This window comes from Bufo bufo, chromosome 11 (genome assembly GCF_905171765.1).
Source record: "Bufo bufo chromosome 11, aBufBuf1.1, whole genome shotgun sequence".
Taxonomy (NCBI): domain Eukaryota; kingdom Metazoa; phylum Chordata; class Amphibia; order Anura; family Bufonidae; genus Bufo; species Bufo bufo.
The window spans coordinates 8,595,102-8,618,850 of record NC_053399.1 but is presented as its reverse complement, the minus strand read 5'-3'; the positions used below and the strand labels follow the sequence as shown (position 1 = coordinate 8,618,850).

Genomic DNA, 23,749 nt, shown 5'->3' with positions numbered 1-23,749 from the left:
TTTCATCTCAGCCCATCAAACATTCAGGATTTTTTTGTTTTTTTATGGAATGTACAAAAAGGATTGAAAAGCAAAGCAGATGCTAATGGACTGGCAAGACCCGGGTTCATGTGGCGTCCTGTTCTGACAGGGGATGGCGTGGTTGTGCCTGGACCATATAGCATAATAATACAGTAGGTTTTGTGTTCTCCTTTAAACTGTTTTTTTTTTTTTAGTTTAAGTACAACATATAGGGAATAAGGATAGGATGTAGGATGAAGCATAACTCTCTATAAGAGGTTCTCTGGAAACTTCACAGGTTACAGTTTGTGGAATGTTCCTGTCATTTTCATTAAAAAAAATTCTATTATTTTACACTGGTAATCCGTACCAATCATTCAATACCTGCTAAGGCCTTGATACAAGGTCCAGGCACCCTATAGATTGTTACATCCCTGTAGGAACAGTACTTATTTTGTAGGCTAATCATGAAAAAATGTACAACTAATATTTACCGGTGAACAAAATATCTAAGTTGTTTTTTTTTTTTTTTCTTTTTTATTGATTACCCCGGAAGCCGTTAAACAACTTCCCTTTTTTTTATTATTATTTTCTGTACAGTAGGACTTAAATTACAAATGCTTTCTTTATTTTGTATTTTTTTTTTTTTGTATTTTTTTTTTCAATATTTTATCCTGCCAAATTAAAAAAATATATTATGGCAGCGTGTTTTATTTTATTTTATTTTATTTTTTTTCAAATTCACTAACAAAAAAAAGTACATTTAATCCTTTTAAAAGGACAAGCGTACAGTTAAAAAATTACAAGCTCCGGTAAAAATACAGCAAGTGCCTACATCATGTCAACCGATCAATATCAATATCCATTCCAGAAAGGGAGGAGGGGCAAGAGGGGAGGGGGGTAAAATTAAGCACAGTTCAAAAAACGTGATTTTTTTTTTCCGTTTTCTGCAAAGCAATAACAATATTAAGCACTTTTTTTCTACTTACTTTTTCTACATGGTGTAGCAATCACCTTTTAATCCCCAAATACAAGTTTCTATACAGTTCAAAATAAAAAAAAATTATAAAATAAAATAACACCCAAGGCAGGAAAATAAGTACTAAAACTCAGACTTTACAATTACAGTGACAAGAACAATGTTATAGACCCACCATTTAAGTTTTTTTTTTTTACTGCAACATTTTTTTTCAAGGAAAAAATTATTTTTTTCGGGTTTTGTTAAATGCCCAGGCATTCTCCATTATTACAAATACTGGTCCACTTTTACAGTAATCAAGAAATTTTAATATATATAATATATACTAAAACCCCATCACCAAAAAAAATTCAAAAATAAACAATATACACATGGCCATTATGGCATTTTTTTTAAACCTATTAAGCAAACCTTGAAAAGAAATGATCGTCCAAACACACATACACACAATTATTTTTTCTCTTTTACCCTTGTACGTATTGAATACTGTAAACGTATTTTAAGACAGAGTGCACTAAATTTTACATAAGAAAAAAAAAAAAGCAGTTGTTCCTGAATTGTTTTTTTGTTGTTTTTGATTTTCCCATTCAACGATCACCGGTAAGCCGCGTCATTTCATTTTCGTTTCAGCAGTAAATAATTTTCATTCCGTTTTTTTTTTTTTCTAAGCAGCGTTGTCCTGAAAAAGAAACGTAGCTGATAATAAATCAGCCCAGAGAAGGTTCAAACTTGTGCTGAGTAAACATCTTCGTTAGATTGGGTCTTATGTCTTATGGCGTTATCGAGTCCACACTATCGTCAACCAGAATTTTTTTGTTTAATAAGTAAATGTGGCTTTTGATTTTTTGTTTTTTGTTTTATTAAAGAAATGTACTTTTCTTGTGTTACTATGTTAAAAGTCCTTTTTTTTTTGTTTCACAAAAAAAAAACAAAAAAAAAGATTTGCATTTTGTCTCAAGAGACTCACATAGGAAGATCAGTTTTCAAGGCACTCACAAAAAAATTCGAATGGCAGTAGACAAACCGTCCAATAAATTATATATATATTTTTTTTTATAGTGCCAGCATTGTGAATGCCATGCTTAGCAACGCTGGCACTTAATCTCAGGTGTTCCCTTATAGCGTTCAACCCGCCATCGGGTTGCGTAGGAGAATAGGCTGTAATTTCTTGTTCAGAAGCCATGGAAAACAGAGAAACTCAAGTTTTTTTCTTTTTTTGTGTGTTTTTGTTTAAAGTGCGGTCAACAAAATTAAAATGGGTAACCTTTTGATCTCTGCTGTCCTCCTGATGCACGTAAAAGGAAAAAAGAAAACAAAAATGGAAAAAGGATCTTAAAAGCCGGTGTCATTATCGGAACTTGCAATTATTTAGAATAAATAACAATGTTCAAATTCATAGTCCACAATATTACAATGACATAACGGTAATGAACTGCAACGATGACCCTTCAGCCTTTCAGCACTGAGTGAACTGCAAAACACTGCAGGTGGGTTCAGAGTTTCAGGAATAACAGTGCATCTCTCTGACATTTGCTCGCTGGAGTGACTCGCAACGCCAGGCCCATGGGTGCTGGAGTTGCAGACCACTTAAGCAGCAAAAAATGATTTGTACGTGAAGCAGATTGCGTTCAAACTGGGACACTGGTCCCGTTTATACGGCAAGTTTTTGAAAAATTTCCCCTTTTTTTTTTTTTTGAGGTGTACCCCCAAGATTCTTGAGTTTTAGGTTGCATTTTAACTGTTGCGTATGAGATCCTACCATGCAATTAAAAATAAGTGCTAAAACACATAAAAGATTGTAATCCGCCATTTCAATAATCCTGACCCCCATCTTTTAGGAATGGCCATAGAACATAAAATCTGTAACAAAGGAAATCAAATAGCTGATGGCTTCTTTGCAAGAAATTACCAAAAAATATTTTTTTTTTAGCTTAAATTCCAGAAATGTAGCAGCCCAAAAATGATAATTTTAAATACAATTCTCCACTACTAAGACAATGGGGAGGGGAATGGGGGGCTACTACTGGGAGAGGTGGGATTAAACCCTTTTCTTTCTTTTTTTGTCCTGAAGGGGGCTGAAAAATCATTTTTGCTTATAAGAAGTTATCAGTCCCCGCAGCACAAGAGGGTTTTTGCGTTCTTTTTGTTTGTTTTATAACATGAATGCACAATAACAAAAAAAAATATATAAAAAATATAGAAATGAATTAAACTAAAAAAACTGCAAAAAAAAAAAAGTACCTGCACATGCCAAAATGACAAATTAAACCCAAATAAATACAGAAATTATTGCACAGTTAAAAGGCTCCACAATTGTTACTGCCTTATTCAACCCTCAGGTTTTTAAACGAACTGCAGACACAGGATATATTTTAAGTGCCACTTTGTGACACCTGACATGTTTACGCTAAGTTATGTTTAAGGAGGCAAGTAAGGTCAGCTTTCTCAGTTGGCAATAGTTAAAAACTGTACAAATTAAATGGAATTAACCCATATAGGGGCCTTAGCTTCTTTCTGCCTGCTCAATTTTCACGTCATTTGTCAGCAAGTGTTCTCCGTGCCACTTTTTCATGTGTTTTTCCAGGGTGCTGTAAACGCTGAAGGGCATCTGGCAAATGTCACAGCGGTACACCTCCTTACCTATCTGGCCATGTGTTTTCATGTGGCGCGTCAGCTTGCTGCTCTGTGCACATGCATAGTTGCAGAGCTCACATTTGTAAGGCCGTTCCCCAGTGTGGCTCCGACGGTGGACTGTGAGGTTGCTGCAGTTCTTAAATACTTTGCCACAGAACTCGCATGTATCGCTCCTTCTCCCTTCCTTTGAGCTGGGTCGGCCAGGGCCTGGTCCACCAATGTGAGGGGTGCTTCCCCCGCTCGCTGTCCCGCTCCGCCCTGAGAGACCCCCGTCCAGCATATCACCTGGTGGAGTGGAGAACCGCAGGCTTCCGTTTTCTGAAGAGTGTTCAGAAGACGTTGCAAAAGGGGATTGTCGAGAGTCTGTGAATCCAAGAAATGGATCCTTCATGAAGTGCCGTGATGCTGCATATCCAACCAGCCATTGTGAGTAAACGTTTTCTGAGGGGATTATCGTTGCTGGTGGTAAGTCCAAGTCTTTCTCAATTTTTATCCTTTTAGAGGAGTTATTTAGACCACTACCAGAAATAGGCATTGGTTTTCGAGGGAACAAGCCTGGAAAAGGTTCACCTGAGCCAAAATTTCTACCATTGACTGTCCCTTCTTCGTTTCGAATGATTTCCCTCTCTACTCCGTCTTCGTCACCTGGAATTCTCCGACATAGGTCTCGTGGATCAGAAGAGCGTTTCATGAAGTGACTTCTCTTTTGTTTGTCGTTGAGCATGTCATTATATTGCTGCATGCTTCCCAAGTTTACATTATCCATTACTTTACCAAGAACGAGGGACTTCTCATCGTGGATTGGCTTTGTACCGTTTTCACGGTTACGACTCATTTCTGAGTCCATGCTGAAACTTGATTCTGGTCTGCTCTCATTCTCCAGTTCCTCCTCCTCCTCTTCTTCTTCCTCCTCCTCCTCTTCTTCATTGTCATGTCCTAAGGAACGGTCACTTTCATTTCTAAAATCTGTCTCGTTGGATTTCCCTCCTTCTCCCGTTAACTCACTAGTGCCTGGCTCTGGTGAACTTGTAGCTGATAGTCCATCGTCAGACCTGCCAGTCATTGAGCCAGATTTGTGCATATGCGTTTTCATGTGGCGTTTTAATTTGCTTGCCTGCGAGCAGGCATGGTCACACAATTGGCATTTATAAGGTTTTTCCCCTGTGTGACTACGGCGGTGAACTATAAGATTGCTCTGGAACTTGAAAGTCTTCCCGCAGAACTCACAGGATTTACTCTTGGCCTGGGTTTGAGGCGGGGTCGTACTGCTCGGGGGCATTGGCGGCAATGGTGGCGTACTCATAAAAGGGGACTTGGGGCTTGGCTGGAAGGGATTTAGCAGACGATGCATAGGATTGCCACGGTTCGGAGACACTGGAGGAGGAGTGGAATTATTTCCTGCCAGTTCTCGTAGCCTTCGAGAAAAATCCATTGCTGGAGATTCAATTGCCATTGGATTTAAACGCATAACTCTGTCAAAGGCACTGGGATGCTGGGCAACTAACCCCATTTCTTCGGCACTAAGGCGGTGCGGGTCCAGATGATGGCGAGGGGGTGGGCTGAAGAGCGGTGGCGTGTTTGGCAGCCGAGCATCAGCAAAGCCTGGATGTTCACGTAGGATGGGTCCAGTCATTCGTAAAAGATTAAAGGGATTGTTGTCTCCAAGGAAGTTCATCAGGGGGGATGGTCCAACAGTCTCCGGTCCCAGAGGAGGAGGGATAGTGATTCGGGGAGTAAGGGAACTGCTAGTTGGGCTGGTCTCCAGGTAGATGCGAAATCCATGTGTGTTCTGAGCATGTTGAAGCAGAAACCAGGCGCTGTTGAAAGGCTGCTTACATGTTGTGCAAATATAGCTTGAAGGCTCATCTTTACCTAAAAAAAAAAAGAAGAGAAGAACATTCAAATGATGCACTTTTGCTAATTAAAAAAAATAATTTAAAATAACATTCAGGAATAAAAAAAAGTTTTCTTATTGTCATACAAGCTTCTAAGCAATTTCTTTGAATTTCAAATAAAGCTGTAATGAACGTCCTGCAACACTCCACTTATTACTTCTGGGCAAATTTACAGACTGCAGCTCAATAGACAGCACAGTAATGAATATTTGCTAATACACTTGTATCACACTGTTATCAGCTTGGCAGAGTAATGAATATGAGAGCGGAAAAACAATACCTAATCAATAAGTTCTTAAAAAATACTACACCAAAACGTGTTGGCATTGATTTTTTTTAATACGCTACAATTGGGCATCTATAACAACGTAGCTGTGTTGTGTATGACATTTAGGCTGTCACTAAACGTCTTTGCTTATCGCTTGAGATCAGGAGCACAGCGGTTGCAAGTTTTGAACGCTTTATGACATACGAAGGCTCTGTTTCTCTTCACAAGCGGTCTAGCTACACATTGCCAAAATCATGGTGTCATCATCAATAAAGTGATGAAGGACACAGAGCACATTATTGGACAAAAAAAGAGGCCTTGTGAAGGTGGCCATACAAATGATTAAAAAGTTGTCCGAACCTTCCAGTTGCAGCAGGAACGTCTAACTATCTAATTGCCCTCAACAGCAGATGCTGGGGAAACGAAAGATGAGGCTACATGTATGGCAAGGCTGGCTCCAGACACCTTCAACAGTCACCCAACTTTTTGTGCCATTGTCTACTCATGGCCTTATTTCTGGACCACTAAGCAAGTCCCACTGGTTCCTGCAGTGTTTGAAGTGGCTTCAAAAGTCTACAGCTCTTGCCCCTCATCGATTACCTCCACTAACAATGCCCTGACAGCATTCCCAACCCAGACAAAGGCGGAATTGCCTTTCGACGTGTCGTCCAAACTTTATTGGTCTATTACTCTTCCAAAAACCGTTGACACCACGAGTGACAGCCTGTACTACTTCAATGATACCACTCGGCCCCAGCGAGCAGGTAGGTTTTTATTCAATCAGCTCACAAAATGGCAGCTCCCGTCATCTACAGGTGATAGGTCACGGACGCCCAAGGACTTGTAGGAAAAGCTGTAAAATACCTTTATGTAAGTCAAGCTAGATCAAGTCGAGCTGGATTTTTGAACCCCTGGTTACATCTTTTATGAACTTGTGCTTTTTACGTTTTTATTAGGCTTTATGGTGAGGTCACTGCTAAGGGAGTCTGAATTTCTATATAGCACACTGAGCCGTCAGTCAGCAGAGAACTTGTATATACTTGAAAGGTTCTGTTCAGGTAAACTTGGATTACTGCGGCTATTTAATTCAAGTGAACTGGTCGTTTTAAATGGCAGGCTTGCACACAATCACTTGCTGGGACTTGCTGACAAGAATGTGACCTCTTTTACCTGATGTCATCTCAGCGTATAACTCATAAAGCATGTGAGTTTTACAAGGTAGGACTTTACAAAAGAAAAAAAAGCATCCAAAGCTTACAAAAATGGCAAAAAATAATATTATTTTCTTAGTTTTAATAATACAAAAAAAATAGAACTCAGACTCGGCAATAAACAGCATTCCTGAGCAGACAGTCGATTACGTCAATATGTTGGACTGGGCACCACCGGTTGAAGCCATCTGAAGCCAAGCATGGAGAAGATAGCAGTTTACAATGTGTTGTTGAAGAGAATCTACACTGACCAAATCATGTCCAGGAGATGGAATCAGGACAGGGGGCACATTTCTAACACAACCTGTCCCAATTCTGCCTCCTGCAGTGAATGAGGGGGTTACAGTGGGGAGGCAGATCAGAAGATCAGTAGAGGAGCATGTCATGGACATTATATCCAGTAAAAGAGCTTTTGCAAGCTCTACAATCGGGACAGGGTATGTATGAAAATACTGCATCCCACCCTCTGGGGACATATATACATTCAGAGCCCCTTTAAATAAAAGTCTACTAACAAATAAACTTTGTGGACTTTAAGGCAATAACAGCGTATGAGTCTATGGGGCAATTTACAGCAATGCAAAACTGACTCCCTCACCATAAATTCCCATTCCCTATCTATTAAGTTTAATCTGGGAAAAATATTTGCACAGCACGGAATGTCACTGAGAGATCAAGTCCAAAAGCAGATCTTGAGGCTCAGATTTAAAGTTGAGGGTTTGCTTATTTCGACACGCATGTCCACATAGCCACAACATAGCCATACAACTGAACAAATTACATGCTATACAATGCAAGGACAATGACAACCACACACGAGTACAACACAAGTGAATGGATAACAACCACATACCAGTATGACACATGTAAATGGATGACAACCATACACCAGTACGACACAAGTGAATGGATGACAACCATACACCAGTACGACACAAGTGAATGGATGACAACCATACACCAGTACAACACAAGTGAATGGATGACAACCACACACCAGTACGACACAAGTGAATGGATGACAACCACACACCAGTACGACACAAGTGAATGGATGACAACCACACACCAGTACGACACAAGTGAATGGATGACAACTATACACCAGTACAACATCCTCATGTATTGGAAGGCCATCAAATTAGTAAATTTGTAAAATGTGCACAATTTCTGTGCATTTTTGTTTCTTTCAATAAATGTGGCTTTATAGGCAATGTACATGACATGGTTGGAATATAGGTTCTGACATTTTGTATCTATACTCCATCAGTTGCTACTTGTAGGAAAACACGCACGCCATCATAAATATGTCTCTTGTATTCAAACATTGGTGGAGGGATCTAACCATAGGACGTCTTCATGGCCTTTTGGTTTCGCACCCTTAAGAGTAATAGCTATGAGAAACTGTGACTGAATTTCTATTTCATTGCAAATTATAGAGTGTAACCTATTTTGAAGCTATTTTAGACGAGCCTGTGGTTTGGCCACCACTGGTTTGGTTTGTCTTTGCATCTTTTTGAGTTCAAGAAGAACTTCTGTCATGATCAACCTTTCGTGGTCTTCTCGTCAATCTGAGGCTGTAAATCTACTGGCTCACAAATAAGTTACAGTCCATATTCTGTAAGAAGACCCCTTAGGACTGACCTACACAGATTGGGAGAGATCTGGAAGAAGGGTCTTGAGAGACACTTCGAGCTTAGATGAAGTTGGGAGGAACACTGGATTGTTGGATGAGAAGGAAATTCATGTACCATCCCAAGTCCATTATGGTTTGTGGTTCTCCTAATAGAGGCTTGAGAAGGAAGAAAAATCTGGATTGAATAAATATTTTTAAAAAAGACGTAGGGGAGGGCGGTGTGACAGCTGCAAAATCTCGCCTTCTTCAAAACAGTGATTGTGTGAGAACATGTCTCCGTCCTTACAATGGCTGAGCCCTGTCGCCCTCCTGAATGGATGTAGCCACGCACAGATCTTTTGTTTCTTCTCTCCAAACACATGCACAACAGGTCTACAGCCTTAATGCGTCGGTGAAGGACATCAGGTACTACGATATAAGATGCCGGAGGTGCAATAAAAGTAATTTCAAGGCTAATAACAGGGCGAGTGTTCTATGGCAGATATGTAATACTTTCTTTCTCACATTTCTCAAGCAAATGGAACCTTGACAAGGAATGGGAAGCCAAGACAAATCCTATTGTCTATACAAGATGGGCCATGTGGGACATGACCAATACTTTTATCTCCTATGTAAAAAGAGGAAAAATAAACTCCTTCACTAAAGTATAAGGCATAATGGACACTCTACTCTACTTCATGGGAAGGTCCATGGCTTTTCATGGAACTATGACAATGTGACTAACAATACTAATCTTATCTTGTTCTGCAGCATGTAGGGTGTGTTTTATGAGGTTCTGCAGCAGGTAGGAGATATGTTATGAGGTTCTGCAGCAGGTAGGATATATGTTATGAGGTTCTGCAGCAGGTAGGATATATGTTTTGAGGTCTGCAGCATGTAGGGTGTGTTTTATGAGGTTCTACAGCAGGTAGGATATATGTTATGAGGTTCTGCAGCAGGTAGGATATATGTTATGAGGTCTGCAGCATGTAGGGTGTGTTTTCTGAGGTTCTACAGCAGGTAGGATATATGTTATGAGGTTCTGCAGCAGGTAGGATATATGTTATGAGGTTCTGCAGCAGGTAGGATATATGTTATGAGGTTCTGCAGCAGGTAGGATATATGTTATGAGGTTCTGCAGCAGGTAGGATATATGTTATGAGGTCTGCAGCATGTAGGATATTTGTTATGAGGTTCTGCAGCAGGTAGGATATATGTTATGAGGTTCTGCAGCAGGAAGGATGTGTATTATGAGGTTCTGCAGCAAGTGAGGTGTAGGATTACAAATTATGTTTTTTTCAACCCAATGTTGTAGTCAGGTATTTTTTAGGTGTGCAGACACTGCATCTCTATCATGTTTTCCTATTCCTCTGACATCACACCCCACCTGTTATGACATCAAAACTCGCTGTATACCAGACCTATACCGCCTTTACTATACCAAAGCGCTATAAAATGTCATCAAAATGAGCCATGAACTAAGTCGGACGAGTCGTAACATTTCGGGCTGACAAATAGCCACAAACGTCTTCTCGGTGGACGTTGTCTGTTCCTGAGGTCCTTTAAACCCAGGACAAGCTGTAAATCTTCTTTAAATGCGATGTACATTTAGCTGTGTGGAGATAATTGACACAAGGCTGTGTTATATAGGTTATCTAATACAAAGGGGACTCATTAGCGGCGCAGTACAAACAAGAAGTAATATACATATATTGTTTTCGAGCGGCATTATAGAAAAGTGATCGGCTCCGCGGGGATTTATAGAACGCCGGCAAACGGCAGACATCTACTTGTAAATTTACCTCACTTGTCTCTTAAGTTAAAGGTTATTCCCTTGATCTGAATCTATAATAAAACATAATGGGCCGAGGTCGTCGGAGAAAGTTTGAATATTTAAATTGGGTATAATAACAGAAAATTGCAGGGTAAAAACTGGACCCGCTAATTGCTGGTGGCAGCGCAGACGTGTCCCTGTCATGCCGCAGTAGAGCTCTACATGGTGCGGCTTTCACCTCCCCGCTGCCCCAGCGCCTTTCTTCTCCGCACGCCGTCCCAGCACGGCCTGCAGAAAAACGTAGCCAAATCATAATGGCCTTGTCACTAATCTGGATGTGGGACTACAATTCCTATCAGGCCTTGCTGGTCCCAACCAGGCTGCCGAGCAAAACCGGAATATTTTTGGGAAAATGTTATAGAACAAAGAGCAAATTTATTATTAATATTTGTTGCCTATTTGTTAAAAAAAAAAAAAGAATAAAAATTTTTTAAATTCTTTTTCTCCAATGGACATAGAACTACAACTCCCAGCATAAACTGTTGGATGTGTACTTTAATTAAGCAGCTCAATCTAGTGACCAGTAAAAAAATGTTTTTTTTAATTTTAATGATCTACCCCAAAACAGAACAGAGGATTAGCTAAACCTGTTTCTCTAGCTGATGTGGTACTACAACTCCCAGTATGTACTGTCAGCTGCTGGGACTTAAAAAACTAATTTAAATGATCTTGTCTGACCCAAAACTAAGAGTTAGGCCTCATGCACACAGCCGTTGTTTTGGTCCGCCCGAAAAATATAACCTATCCTATTTTTGATCGCGTTTTGCGACAAGAATAGGCAGTTATATTAATAGCTGTCCGTGCCGTTCCGCAAATTGCGGAACGCACACGGACCCCATCCGTGTTTTGCAGATCCCGCAAAACACTGAACGGTCGTGTGGATGAGGCCTAAGTCCATTCTCGCCCTCCTGGAGATGAGCGACTACAACACCCAGCATGTACAATCAGTATTAGGCCTTATTCAGACATTGATGAATCGTGGATGTGCAGTGTCTGTCTTCTCCACAGACGGATCCATTGTTTTTAATGTGTTTTTTCCCATGTCTGTAAATGCACTATTTTGGTTCTGTGACTCGGACCCAACGTGTCCACTGAAGTCTACGGGTCCGTGAAAAACCACTGACACAACATGGATGGCAGCAGTCAGTGATTTCCACAGACCATTGGTAGGAGATGCTCTGGACATTAATTTTCAGCTGAGCAGTGTCCATGGAATACAGATGACAGACTGAGAGCAAAACGCGGACACGTGGACCAAACACGGATCCTTCACGGATGTCGGCAGACACGGATGTGTAAATAAGGCCTAAGGCATGTTGGAATTTCGAGAATATGGCGTCAAAAAGAACAAATTTAATTAAAAAGTCATATCTGTGTAAAAACAGGTAAAAAAAACAATATCCATAGAAAAAAATATCAATACAGAGAACGATAAGTAAACCTGCCTCGCCAGTGGAGGTGGAACTACTGCTCTCAGCATACGCAGACTGTCAAGTGCATGTTGGGACCTTGGGAATGATGTGCAAAAAAACAAAACAAAAAAACTTGGCAATCTTCAACATGTGGTACTACAGCTCCCAGCATGTACTGGTAGTTTCATGCATGCTGGGACTATTCGAATGAAGCGTTGATGGACAGAAAAGAAAAAGATTCTGGCAACCAACAAAAAATAAATATGAAATAAAAAGAGGCGGGTGGCGAGGAGGCGCGGGCGTTCACCTTGTCTGAACGAGGACAGTCTGCTCAGGTTAACCAACCACGGCAGAAGCATAACTCCTGTAGACTTGTCACCGAGCACAAAAGTCATCAGCGACTGAATGTTCTTTCCTGCACCGCAATTAAGACGAATCAATACGACGTGCCACAAATGGTATTTTATTCTCAATAAGAACTCGGGCTGAGTTTATTCAGAATATTTTAGAGCTTCCCTGGGGGATTTTGGTCCAACGCAGATGGCAAATAAAGTACTCTGCCTAAGGCTAGAGCACATTATGCTAATTCTAATGTCAGATGTACTTTAATATACAGCTCTATTTAATCACCCCATTATTTCACATTTCCATATGAAAAACCTGCGGCACTTCTGCAGAGCTTTCAGTCGCTGACAATGCCAACTTCCCTCATCTGACTGACTGAGGAACAGAAAGGCGCGCTGGTCAATCTCGCCAGGCTGAATGTTATTGCCGTCTTCACCCTCGCCTGAATTTAATGCTCACTGGCTGATGGAATGAATAGAGATCCTAGAGGAATGCCGGCGTGCCTCCCCTCCCCTCTACAAGTCCCTGCCTGCATGACGACTCCTGCCGGGGGACCCACCAAATCACCCTAGGGACTTGGAAAGGATTCATCTGCGGTTTGTCCCGCAAACCTGGGCCCGCGGAAACGCAGATGCATCCATCAATGGTGGCACTAAATGAAGCCATATCATAGTGCCGTAATGGCGCCCGCACAGGTGTAACAGAGCTGATGGTGTCGCTGTTAAGGAGTTGTGCAGAAGTCAGCACTGCTACATCTCGCAAGCGACCATCTTTTCTTCTCCACCATCCTCTATGGCCTGTGTGTATGTGTGGCCCCTATACATTCCAGCACGGTTCTGGAGGGACTCTGGATTCACACACCCGTGGACCACATATTGCACCATTCTGCTGGAGGATGCACCGGGGGAGGGGAATCAGAATGTCTCGTAATAAACGTAGATGAAAAAATTCAAATGCTCAAAAGTGTGTGTAAATATGTAGAGAATATGTATGTATATGTGCGTGTGTGTATGTATATATGTGTGTGTGTATGTATATATGTGTGTGTGTATGTATGGAGTATGTGTGTGTAAATATGTAGAGAATATGTATGTATATGTGCGTGTGTGTATGTATATGTGTGTGTGTATGTATGGAGTATGTGTGTGTAAATATGTAAAGAACATGTATGTATGTACGTGTTTGTGTATGTATGTATGTGTGTGTATATGAAGTAGGTTTGTGTAAATATGTAAAAAATATATGTATGTACGTGTGTGCGTGGATTATATGTGTGTATGCATGGAGCGTGTGTGTATGTAGAGGTCATTTATACAATATGTGTATATGTGTGAGACATAGACAAATGGATGGATAGAAAGTAAAAAAGGAAGGAAGGAAGAAAAGATGGATGGATGATGGATGGAGAGAAAGATGGAAGGAAGGAAAGATAGATAGATAGATGGATCGAAATATTGATGGATTGAGATAGATAATAGATAGAAATGAGACGGACATGTGTGACAACCGCCTTCTGTTATGTGTACATCTATGTATTCTGTAGTATTTGTTGGGCAGCAGAACATTCACCTTCATCAATGAGATGTGGCCGCGCTCTGCACTTATACTACAAAGTTCTCTTTTTTGGACTGTGAAACACATTGAAAAAAAGCATCCAGGCAAAAAAAAAAACAGCTTTCCTTCTTTGGATCCAAATTCATTACATAAGAGACAGAATAAAGGAATGCAAAGAATCTTCGCTCCTAGGAGAGTGCGTTGCCTAAAAGCTATTTTTAAAACAATCAGTGCTGCAATAGAAACACTGGAATGAGAGTCAATTTTTCCTCTATTTGCAGAAGTGCGCCGGTTTTCACTGGAAAGCCGCCTGTGTTTTGTTTGGCTCTCGTTCATACACTGCCTTGGCAGGCTTTCCTTGGATAACACACGGTGAATATCTCTCTTGCAATACAGTAGCACTCTCATTTCAACCGTCCCAGCCACGCGTTCTCTAATAACACAGCGAGAGCGGCAAAATCCTCCTGACTGCATCTCGCCGGGGAGTAAAGAAACACACGGATCCTACGGAAAACTCACAAGTCGAAGAGCTAAGAAGAGGCAGCGGGATCTACACCATCCTTTACCTAGAACGGAACGGCACTTTCTTGCCAAACCTTCCCGTCTCAGTTTTTTTTTTTTTTTTTTGCTGGGGGTTTTCCGCTACAGTTATGAAGTGAATCGTGTGCCTTCTGGCCAAAACATAAAATATTCCGACAATCCTGTGAATCTCTGGATTTCTGCGGCTCGTGGAGGATCACAGCTGGTGGCTTGTACAATCTGTGCCATACAATATTCATATGGATTTATCTCCCAGATAGACACCATGCCCCCAAAAACTTACCTACTAAAAATGACTTACTTATTAGAAGAAACAAAGGGAAAAAATATTGTGACATCGAAACGCCGCAAGCTACGAGCTAGAGATTTCCCAGAATTCATTGCTGGTCCTGAATTCCATCATTAGAGACGCACCAATGTTTTGAGTCGCAATCATAAACTTTTTCCTTATTTTGCACGAGTGCCCGAACATAGAAAATATTCATAGAAACTATTTTTTCCAGGTTGGGCCGATTTATCTCATCTTGATCGATGTTTTTACTCTTCCTTGAAGAGGTTATGCCCCGGACAGGAACAAACAGACCTCTACATGTCAATATGTGGAAACAGGCCGCCATTACTATGGATCAGCAATATAAAATCTAAGTTATAACCCCAAGTGGTCAGTACTGACCACCGAACATGCTTAAAAAGCACTTGTCAGCAGGATCGACTCTATTACACTAGGCACACTGCCTGGTAGGGTGGATCCTGCCGATTAAAATGATACCTGTCTTGTGAAAATCGGCTGAGAAATAAAGACTTTTATGCTTTGTGCAAATGAGAGCGTTATAGCACTGAGGGGCGGGGCTCCTCAGCGGTACAGTGTTGGCCACACCCCTTGGTGCTCTGAAGATCTCTTTTGCACAACGAATAAAAGTCTTTTTTCTTGGGAATGCAGCCACCGATTCACACAAAACAGGTATCATTTTAATCTGCACGATTAACCGTACCAGGCTGAATACCTGATGTAATAGGGTTGATCCTGTTGACAGGTGCTATAACTGGCAGATGTCTCATTGCCCATCATTAAGATATCTGTTTGTCTATGACGGTCCTTAAAGGGGTTTCTACTTTTCAGACAAGGTCTAGCAAAAAGTGTCACTTACAACCAATCTTTTGTAACGTGTTCAGATATTGACAGAAACTTTGATGCAAAATTTGGGTCCTTGGATTCAAAGCCAATAGGGACAACTGGTGACCATTTCGATCCAGTGGGCCAAGGACATGTCACAGCGCCATGGCTTACAAAAGGAAGCCATGATGTTAGCCTTAGGCCTCATTCAGACAGCCGTATGCTGTCCGCAAAAATACTGAATGCTATCCGTTTTTTGGCAGATCCGCAAAAAAACGGATAGCGTTCAGTATTTTTGCGGACCCATAGACTTCAATGGGGCCATGTTCTGATTTTCACGGACAAGTATAGGACATGTTTCATTTGTTCTGCGGAACCGTGGAATAGAAAAGGGCCCCATAGAAGTGAATGGGTCAGCATCTAATCCGCAAAAAAACGGATCCGCTTTTTCGCGGATAGCATATAGACGTCTGAATGAGCCCAGTGAGGTTCTGACCTAGAGTCCATTCTAACATCTGCCTGCATTTGGTGCGTTTTCCACATGTTGATACTGGCCTTTTTAGGCACGTTGGCTAGGATATACCACCTATTTCAAACAGACGCAGGTCCCACCTCTGAGACCTGCACCTATCTCTAGAACGAAGCCCACAAAGTGAATGGGCCGCTGCCCTCCATTTATTTCTATGGGAGTGCTGAAAACAATTCAGCAGCGTGCTTAGCTATTTCGCGCTTGGCTAAGTCCTAGCGCACTGCGCAAGCGCGGCAACCATTCCATTCACTTCTATGGGGATGACAGAAAAAGGTGAGCCAGTGCTTGGCTATTTTCGGCACTCCCATAGACATGAATAGAGGGCGAATTCTCATGCTCCATTCTACAGACCTGCACCTATCAGACATTGGTGGCCTATCCTAGCGATGTGTGAGATGGGCCAACCCCTTTGGGCTTTGGTCAATTGGGCCTAGAGTTTGTGTGCGTCTGTGATGTAGGGAAATTCAATGGTAAGTCCATTCTATGTACAATTCTGTAGAATGTGTTGGTGATATACGAGCCCATGGGGCACGATCACCACTGATGTCCATAGACACCCGGGCTCCACACCCCAAAATATGTGAAAAGACGTTGGGAGGGTTCAAAGCCGTTTCTTTTTTCTACTTAGACCTAAGACGGGCCTTGATGTACTTCCTAGCATTGCATTGATCGCAGGACGTCTTTTACGAAAGCCGTTTGAGCTTTATGTGTCGAGCAGGGAAGGTCAGAGCCATAAAGTCGCTATTTACTGTAAGTGTTCCTGCGCGGTTCACCCGGGTTATTGCTGTTTTTTTTTGTACAAATGAAGAAGATGACAGAAGAAATAAATCCGTCATTTACCGTCCTTTTCATGTCAACACGCAAACCTCAAATGCGGGCCTGTAAGCCAAGTCGCTTGACAATGCAGATGCGATGGTAAATGTCCCCGCTTTATGTTTATTTAATGACCGGATAAGCCATTTTTTTTCTTTCGTTGCTCGGCGTAATCCTCACGTTTCATCCTTCCCTGTAGAAAGCGTGCGGGCACCGCGAGGAAGGCCTATTTCTGCTAGATAAATATCGAAGAAAAAAAAACCCTAGGAAAACAATTAAAACTGGAAGGTAATAAATGATGAAGAGGCTTATGAGCAGAGGCCTGGCCCGCTTCCCAGCGTTCATTCATCCATGACAAAATCCCACAGCTCGGAGTCTTTTAGAGGGCAGCTGGGCAGTGAGGATGTCCACAGCAATATAAATGGGAATTAGATATGATCGAATGTGCTCGCCGTAATTCTCCACAGAACATGCAATTTTTTCTCCCCTTTTTTATAAAAAAACATGACAAATGATCCTGTTTCTAAGCAACGGAGCCGACGAGGGGATTTAAAGTTCCAGCACAAGGCGATGTCTCTACCTCCAGATCATTTAGGGACAATACAAAGGACCAGGGTTCTGGGTTGTGCTCATTAATAAAATTAACAGGACGTCTGTGCGGGGAAGGGGGGGCGTTGCACAATTCTGTCACTGACAGCGGACAGGCCACGCTCAGGAGCCAGTGTCATGTACTAAGAATTGTGTGTACAGTATTTCACTCACAACTGTCCCTGATTATCTGATATCTGTACACCGGGAATCAGAAACTGACGTGATTATTGTCTATGCTATATTGTCCTATGTAATATCTATCTCCTATCTATCTATCTATCTATCTATCTATTATCTATCTATCTATCTATCTATCTATCTATCTATCTATCTAATATCTTCTATCTATCTATCTATCTAATATCTTATCTATCCATCTAATACCTAGCTATGTAATATCTGTCTATCTCATATCTATCTATCTATCTATCTATCTATCTATCTATCTATCTATCTATCTATCTAATATCTTCTATCTATCTATCTATCTATCTATCTATCCATATCTATCTACCTATCTATCTAATCTATCCATCTAATACCTATCTATGTAATATCTGTCTATCTCATATCTATCTATCTAATATCTATCTATCTATATAATATTATCTATCTATCTACCTATCTATCTAATCTATCCATCTAATACCTATCTATGTAATATCTATCTATCTATCTATCTATCTGTCTATTGTATCCATCCATCCATCCATCTCACATGGAAGCGTCTACCTACCTACTATTTCTATCACTTTCTATAAATTCCAGTTTCTGCATTTCCTCTACATATCTACCGTTTTATCCGTCTGCCCTCTCCTTACCAGTCTCGCCCCAGTATATCTCTCATGTCTCCCACCCACCCGCGATTCTCATCGCTCTTGAAGATCCACAACCGATTTCTCTAGGTCCAGAAACCCCCCCATAAACCGGCCGCCCGTCGTCTCACCACAGTCTTTGGGAAACCAGAGCTAAATAATAAAAATCCTTCATTACAGAATTATTCACTTTTCCCTATGATTCACATCCTAGTAATTACCATGACCAGCCTAATAAAAACCGCGACAAAACGAAGGTCAACTAGCAGCGAGAAGTGTTCATTTTCAATTCAATGTATTCATCTCTGGCTCCTAATGGCCTCATTTTCTCCCATGCACTTTAATAAATACCACTGAATTACAGGTTAAATAGCTAAATTAAATTATTGCAATTACAGTGTGCAGAGCCCTGAAACTGGTTTACCTTTCCCAGTTCAATTAGAGGGGAAGTTTCAACAGCCTTCGGATCATGATTGCCGTCAATAAAATGAATAGCTCGGGCCGGGCACTATCCGCTTACACGTACTTAGAGGGGCAATGATGGCGGGTCAGCTCGTTATTCTGAATGAAATCCTATCCCACCGCGCTCATGTGATGCACCGTACCGATTAAATGGAGGTCACCGGCTCGGCAGTTTGGGTCTGGGGGCAGCTGACGTCCACTAGCCCCCATTATGGGAAGTCACTTGACGCCAAATAACTTCAGACGGAAGAGAAAAAACTGATGGAACCAGTAATTTCTTGTAATTCTACAATTTCTGTAGGAAAGGAGTATTTCTGCCATAAACATTTATGACCATACAGAACAATGAGGGACAGACTCCTGGAACCCCCACCGATCGCTAAAAATGGGGATACCAGTCACCCACCAGCCCTCAGCTACGTGACGGAGGAAACAGTGGCTCTATTCGTACACTATGGGCGTAACAAAAACAGCTCAGAACTAGGGGGGACCAGGTCGCCCATTATAGCAGGGGGTCCAACCATCAAACTAAGATTTAGCACCAATCCAGTGAATAGGGGATGCAAGTTTTTGGCCAAAATACCCTTTTAAAGGTTATGGTCATTTTTGACCAACCTTTCTCTATTGCCCTCTGTCCGTGTTCACACGCGTCAGATTTGCTGTAGACATTTATGAATCTAAAAAATCCATTCAATATTGTTTATACAGCACAGGCAAGGTTTATGACAGGCCCCATTTAAAAGAATAGGAAGGGCGCACAAATTTCTGCAACAAGTCTGCCGTGTGCAACCGTAGCCATAGATGGGGTCAAACCCCCCCCCCTTTCCCCCAAAAATCTCACCCCATTTGAGGATCCTGACATTTGCCCCACTGTGCCAAGGGGAATGCCTATTTGTCAGTAGTCCTAATTTTGGTGGGACAGTCCAGCGAATGGGGCCAGGGCCATGAAAGGTGTGGGGCGTATGCAAGGCGGACATTTTATGGGTTTTCCATGTCATTTTAGGGGTGCTCTCTGGTAGTCCAATGGGCGGGACTGAAGCATCCAAAATTTTACTTTTTCATTGTTGGTACGTATGGAAATGTAGTTTAGTAAGATTTAATGACATATTACTTGTGGGGGCAGCGATTTTGTTTGACAAAATGGCTGCCCCCATGTACCACAACATGAGGTAATGGTTCAGCCCCTACAAATGGCTGCTACAAATACAATGAACCACAGAGACATTTACACAACATTAATCATCATAAATGGACTTCTATATGACTTTTATTTTCTGTACTACATATTATAAATAAAGCTTTAATGCCATTTTGTAAGTAAGTTGTTTTTTTTTGAAGGGTTACCCCTGGCAACCAATCAGGTCACACCTTTCATTCTCCAACACGCACTAAATGATAGCTGCAAAGTGATAGGCTCATCTAAGCAGCCAATCAGATCCCTCCTTTTATTCTGTAACTAGCAGTGAAGAATGAAAGCAGGGATAGGATTGGTTGCTATGGGCGACATCTTCAGTCCCTGCCTCCATTAGACGAGGCCTCACTATAATTTCATGTCTACTGATATGAGGCTGCCAGGGCCATGTGACTCTTTCCAGGAGTCGAATACAACGCTGTTTACTGCCATCGGAAAGGGCACAGTGTGTTACACAGACATTTCACACTGAAATTCACCTGAACAGACACATGAAAGATAACCTCAATCTATGTCACTGCAAGGAAACAACACACCCATGAAAAGAAAACCATCTTACAATGTACACGCTCACTACCAGAAAGGACGCCAAAGTAAAAGGGCCCCTAGTTTCCTGCTTGTCTTCATGAAGAAATAACGTATTTTCAAAAATAAAAGTCGCCTCACAATTGTAATAAACCGCCCTCCTCACTCTCTCTGAGGTGAAAAGACAAATTCCCCCCTTACAAATCATTATAACAGGCTTCAGCAACCTCTGGCACTCCAAGTGTAGTGAAACTACAACTCCCAGCATGCTCTATTCACTTCTATGGGAGCTGTCGTGAAACTACAACTCCCAGCATGCTCTATTCACTTCTATGGGAGTTACGGGAACAACTGAGCCACTGTTACATGCTGGGAGTTGTAGTTTCACAACAGCTGGAGTGAAGTAGACATTCGAGGTCTGCCACCAAATCTTATTGACTCCACTGATAAAGAATTGGGCAAATTGTAGAATCGAGGCTGACTGGTACAGGGCGGCATACAGTATGTCAGGATACATCCCCAGCCCATGTGACAAATGTTGCCCCAATAAGGGGCCACACCTATGGTCCTGATGTTTTGGGCCCCAAAAAAATAAAATGACTCAAAAAATGCCTGACGTGATCAGTGTTTTTTTTAGACATTTTAGCTCATATGATGTGTTTTTGCACCTGGTGTTTTTTAATGTTTTTTTTTATATAAGAAAGTATAACAAAAAATATAAGGGAAAAGGAAAAGGTAAAAACTACATGCTCTGTATGAAGCTGCCAAATAAAAAACAATAGAGATGTATGATACAAAAACGCTGGACCCAGAGCATGCCCCCCAAAAATGTGTCTCAAGGGTTAAAAACACCACTACAAAAAAGCCTGTTTGTCCTGCATTTAATATTTCCCATAGACCTCCTTGCCTAAAAAATGCAGCAAAAAAATATAAAAATAAAGCAAAACTCATCAAAAACGGCAAAAACCCTCAAGAATGGCAGAAAAACTGCATGTGTGAATTCACCTCTAGACAAGCACAAGAGAAAAAAGACATTCAATCAAGGGAGTCCTGGATACACCATCGCCTGCGGGCTCGTAAAAAATGGCCACCTCCACAAACAGATCACGTCCCCTTAAATAGAAGGCCGCTGTAGTCTCTGTAAGCCTTTGCAAACAGTGACACTGCACGCAATATTGCTTCCTCGCCGCATAGAATAATCTGGCGCTGTATAAATAAAAATGTTGTGTCGAGACAATAAATGTCAGAACATTCACAGGAAACATCCGAGACTGAAGAAGAAAATATCTGCTCCTGACAGAGCTGAAGAGCGACAGGACGCGGCGGCCGCCGTCCGATAAATGATCATTTGTAAACCTCAATAAACCTCGCTGGATCGGGGAATCTGCGCTTAATCTCTGAATGCAAACCAGAAAATATGATACGAGTCCACTTCAAATGTCAGCGGCAACCCAATTTCATCGCATTACCAGCACACATTGGAGCGTTCGCACAGCCATTTACTCTGAAAGTCGGAAGAGTTTTTGCTAATCAAAATGTAATTAGTCCAAATGGCCCCGCTAAAGGGCTATTAGCATGAGAACAAAACAATATGAGGGGAATTTCCATAAACCACTGAGCAAATGTGCGATCCTTCCAAAATTTCTTAAAGGGATTGTCAGGACAAAAAAAAATGGCCGTCATTTGACTTGGAATAGAGAGCTTTTAATATTAAAGGGGAGGGGTTCTCCTGTGATTAATATAGATAATGAAAATGAGACATCATGTACCACATGACAACCTCTGTCTAATCGGCCCTGTACCTCACATGGATCCAGACATCTCCCCTTCCATTGCTTCAATAGCTCTGCTAGATTTTCTTCAGGCTGATAGTTCAGGATGTGTGTTCTTTCTCAAGGGGTGTGTCCTTTCCATTGCAGCTCTGTCCTGACCACTACTCAGGGAGTGTGTCCTTTCTGTTACAGCTCTCTATCTCTATCACAGCATAGCGGTGTGTGCTTTCTGCTACAGCTCTCTCCCTATGACAGCTCAGAGGCGCATTTCTTCTCTGCTGCAGCTCTCTCCCTATAACAGCTCAGGGGGCATGTCCTTTCTCGGTAGGCACGTCCTTTATGCTGCAGCTCTCTCCCTATCACAGCTCAGGGGGCATGTCCTTTCTCGGTAGGCACGTCCTTTATGCTGCAGCTCTCTCCCTATCACAGCTCAGGGGGCATGTCCTTTCTCGGTAGGCACGTCCTTTATGCTGCAGCTCTCTCCCTATCACAGCTCAGGGGGCATGTCCTTTCTCGGTAGGCACATCCTTTATTCTGCAACTCTCTCCCTATCACAGCTCAGGGGGCATGTCCTTTCTCGGTAGGCACGTCCTTTATGCTGCAGCTCTCTCCCTATCACAGCTCAGGGGGCATGTCCTTTCTCGGTAGGCATGTCCTTTATTCTGCAACTCTCTCCCTATCACAGCTCAGGGGGCATGTCCTTTCTCGGTAGGCACGTCCTTTATGCTGCAGCTCTCTCCCTATAACTGCCACAACTTCTACCAGTAGAACTGACTGGATTGAACTAAGCGTGTGCGACCACCTCAGCAACGTTACTGAGGTGGACACAGGAAAAAGGAAAAGAACAGCAGGTGGCGCTATACAGATCGCTTTTATTGGATAACTCAGTGGCTGTAGCACATTTTTTATAAAATGCTTTACAAAAGGTTTGGAAAAAGGAGAATATTTTTCGTGGGACAACCCCTTTAACCGCATTTTAATTTGCCGGTTACTATGAGGACATCCGTGCACTGTCTACAGACATATCCATAGAGCGAGTCTATAGAAGTCAAGGGGAACAGAACCATCTGCAGTGAGATTTCCTGTCCCACTGATCCAAATTTAACGGGGCTCCTTCTTTGGTTGAACTGCCATCATAGTCCACCGCAAGGTGGTCCCCGTTCTTCTGGTGTCTTCTTCAGGACCCCTTCTCATAGGTTACTGACGTGCATTCTGTGATGACATTTCTGGCTTAAACCTATTCAATAGGATCCCATAGGCCAGGGCCATCGGTGTCAGTGACCTCCCTAATGAGCCACCGTCCACAGACCATGAAGAATTGCGCCATTCTTACAGATCTTTATAACTCCATTTTGGATGCCTCGCCCCCGCAGGCCTGTGACCTCCAAAGACGCCTCACTTTTAATTTCTCAGCTCTCCTGGCAAATTAGTAAAATGCTGCAGTAGAAGACAAAGCGACCAGACGAAAGTCAAGCAATACGATCTCACGCCACGGAATATACCACGGCGTGTGCAGACTAATGAACTGGCGGGTGTCAGGTCTAATTTAATGAATGGCTCTATAATTGAATATAGGTAAAATTAATTTGAGTGTATAATGACATTTCATCCCGTCTCGAGGCTACCGCTTACGCCACATATTACATTAC

The 23,749-nt window shown here is 41.9% G+C and overlaps 1 protein-coding gene across 2 annotated transcripts in view; it reads right to left on the bottom strand.

Annotated features, from left to right (window-relative positions):
• Nucleotides 1-540: 540 nt before the first annotated feature.
• The window catches only part of BCL11B (BAF chromatin remodeling complex subunit BCL11B), an 89,304-nt gene continuing 66,095 nt past the window's right edge, over nt 541-23,749 (bottom strand). The window contains exons 3-4 of one of the 2 annotated variants that reach the window (XM_040412537.1): nt 3,620-5,485; nt 541-1,658 (exon numbers count right to left, since the gene is read on the bottom strand). In XM_040412537.1, the coding sequence (XP_040268471.1) occupies nt 1,606-1,658; nt 3,620-5,485 (1,919 nt within the window). In that variant the 3' untranslated portion in view covers nt 541-1,605. Of the gene's footprint in view, nt 5,486-23,749 lie in introns of both variants that reach the window. The other variant, XM_040412536.1, reaches the window with a different exon arrangement.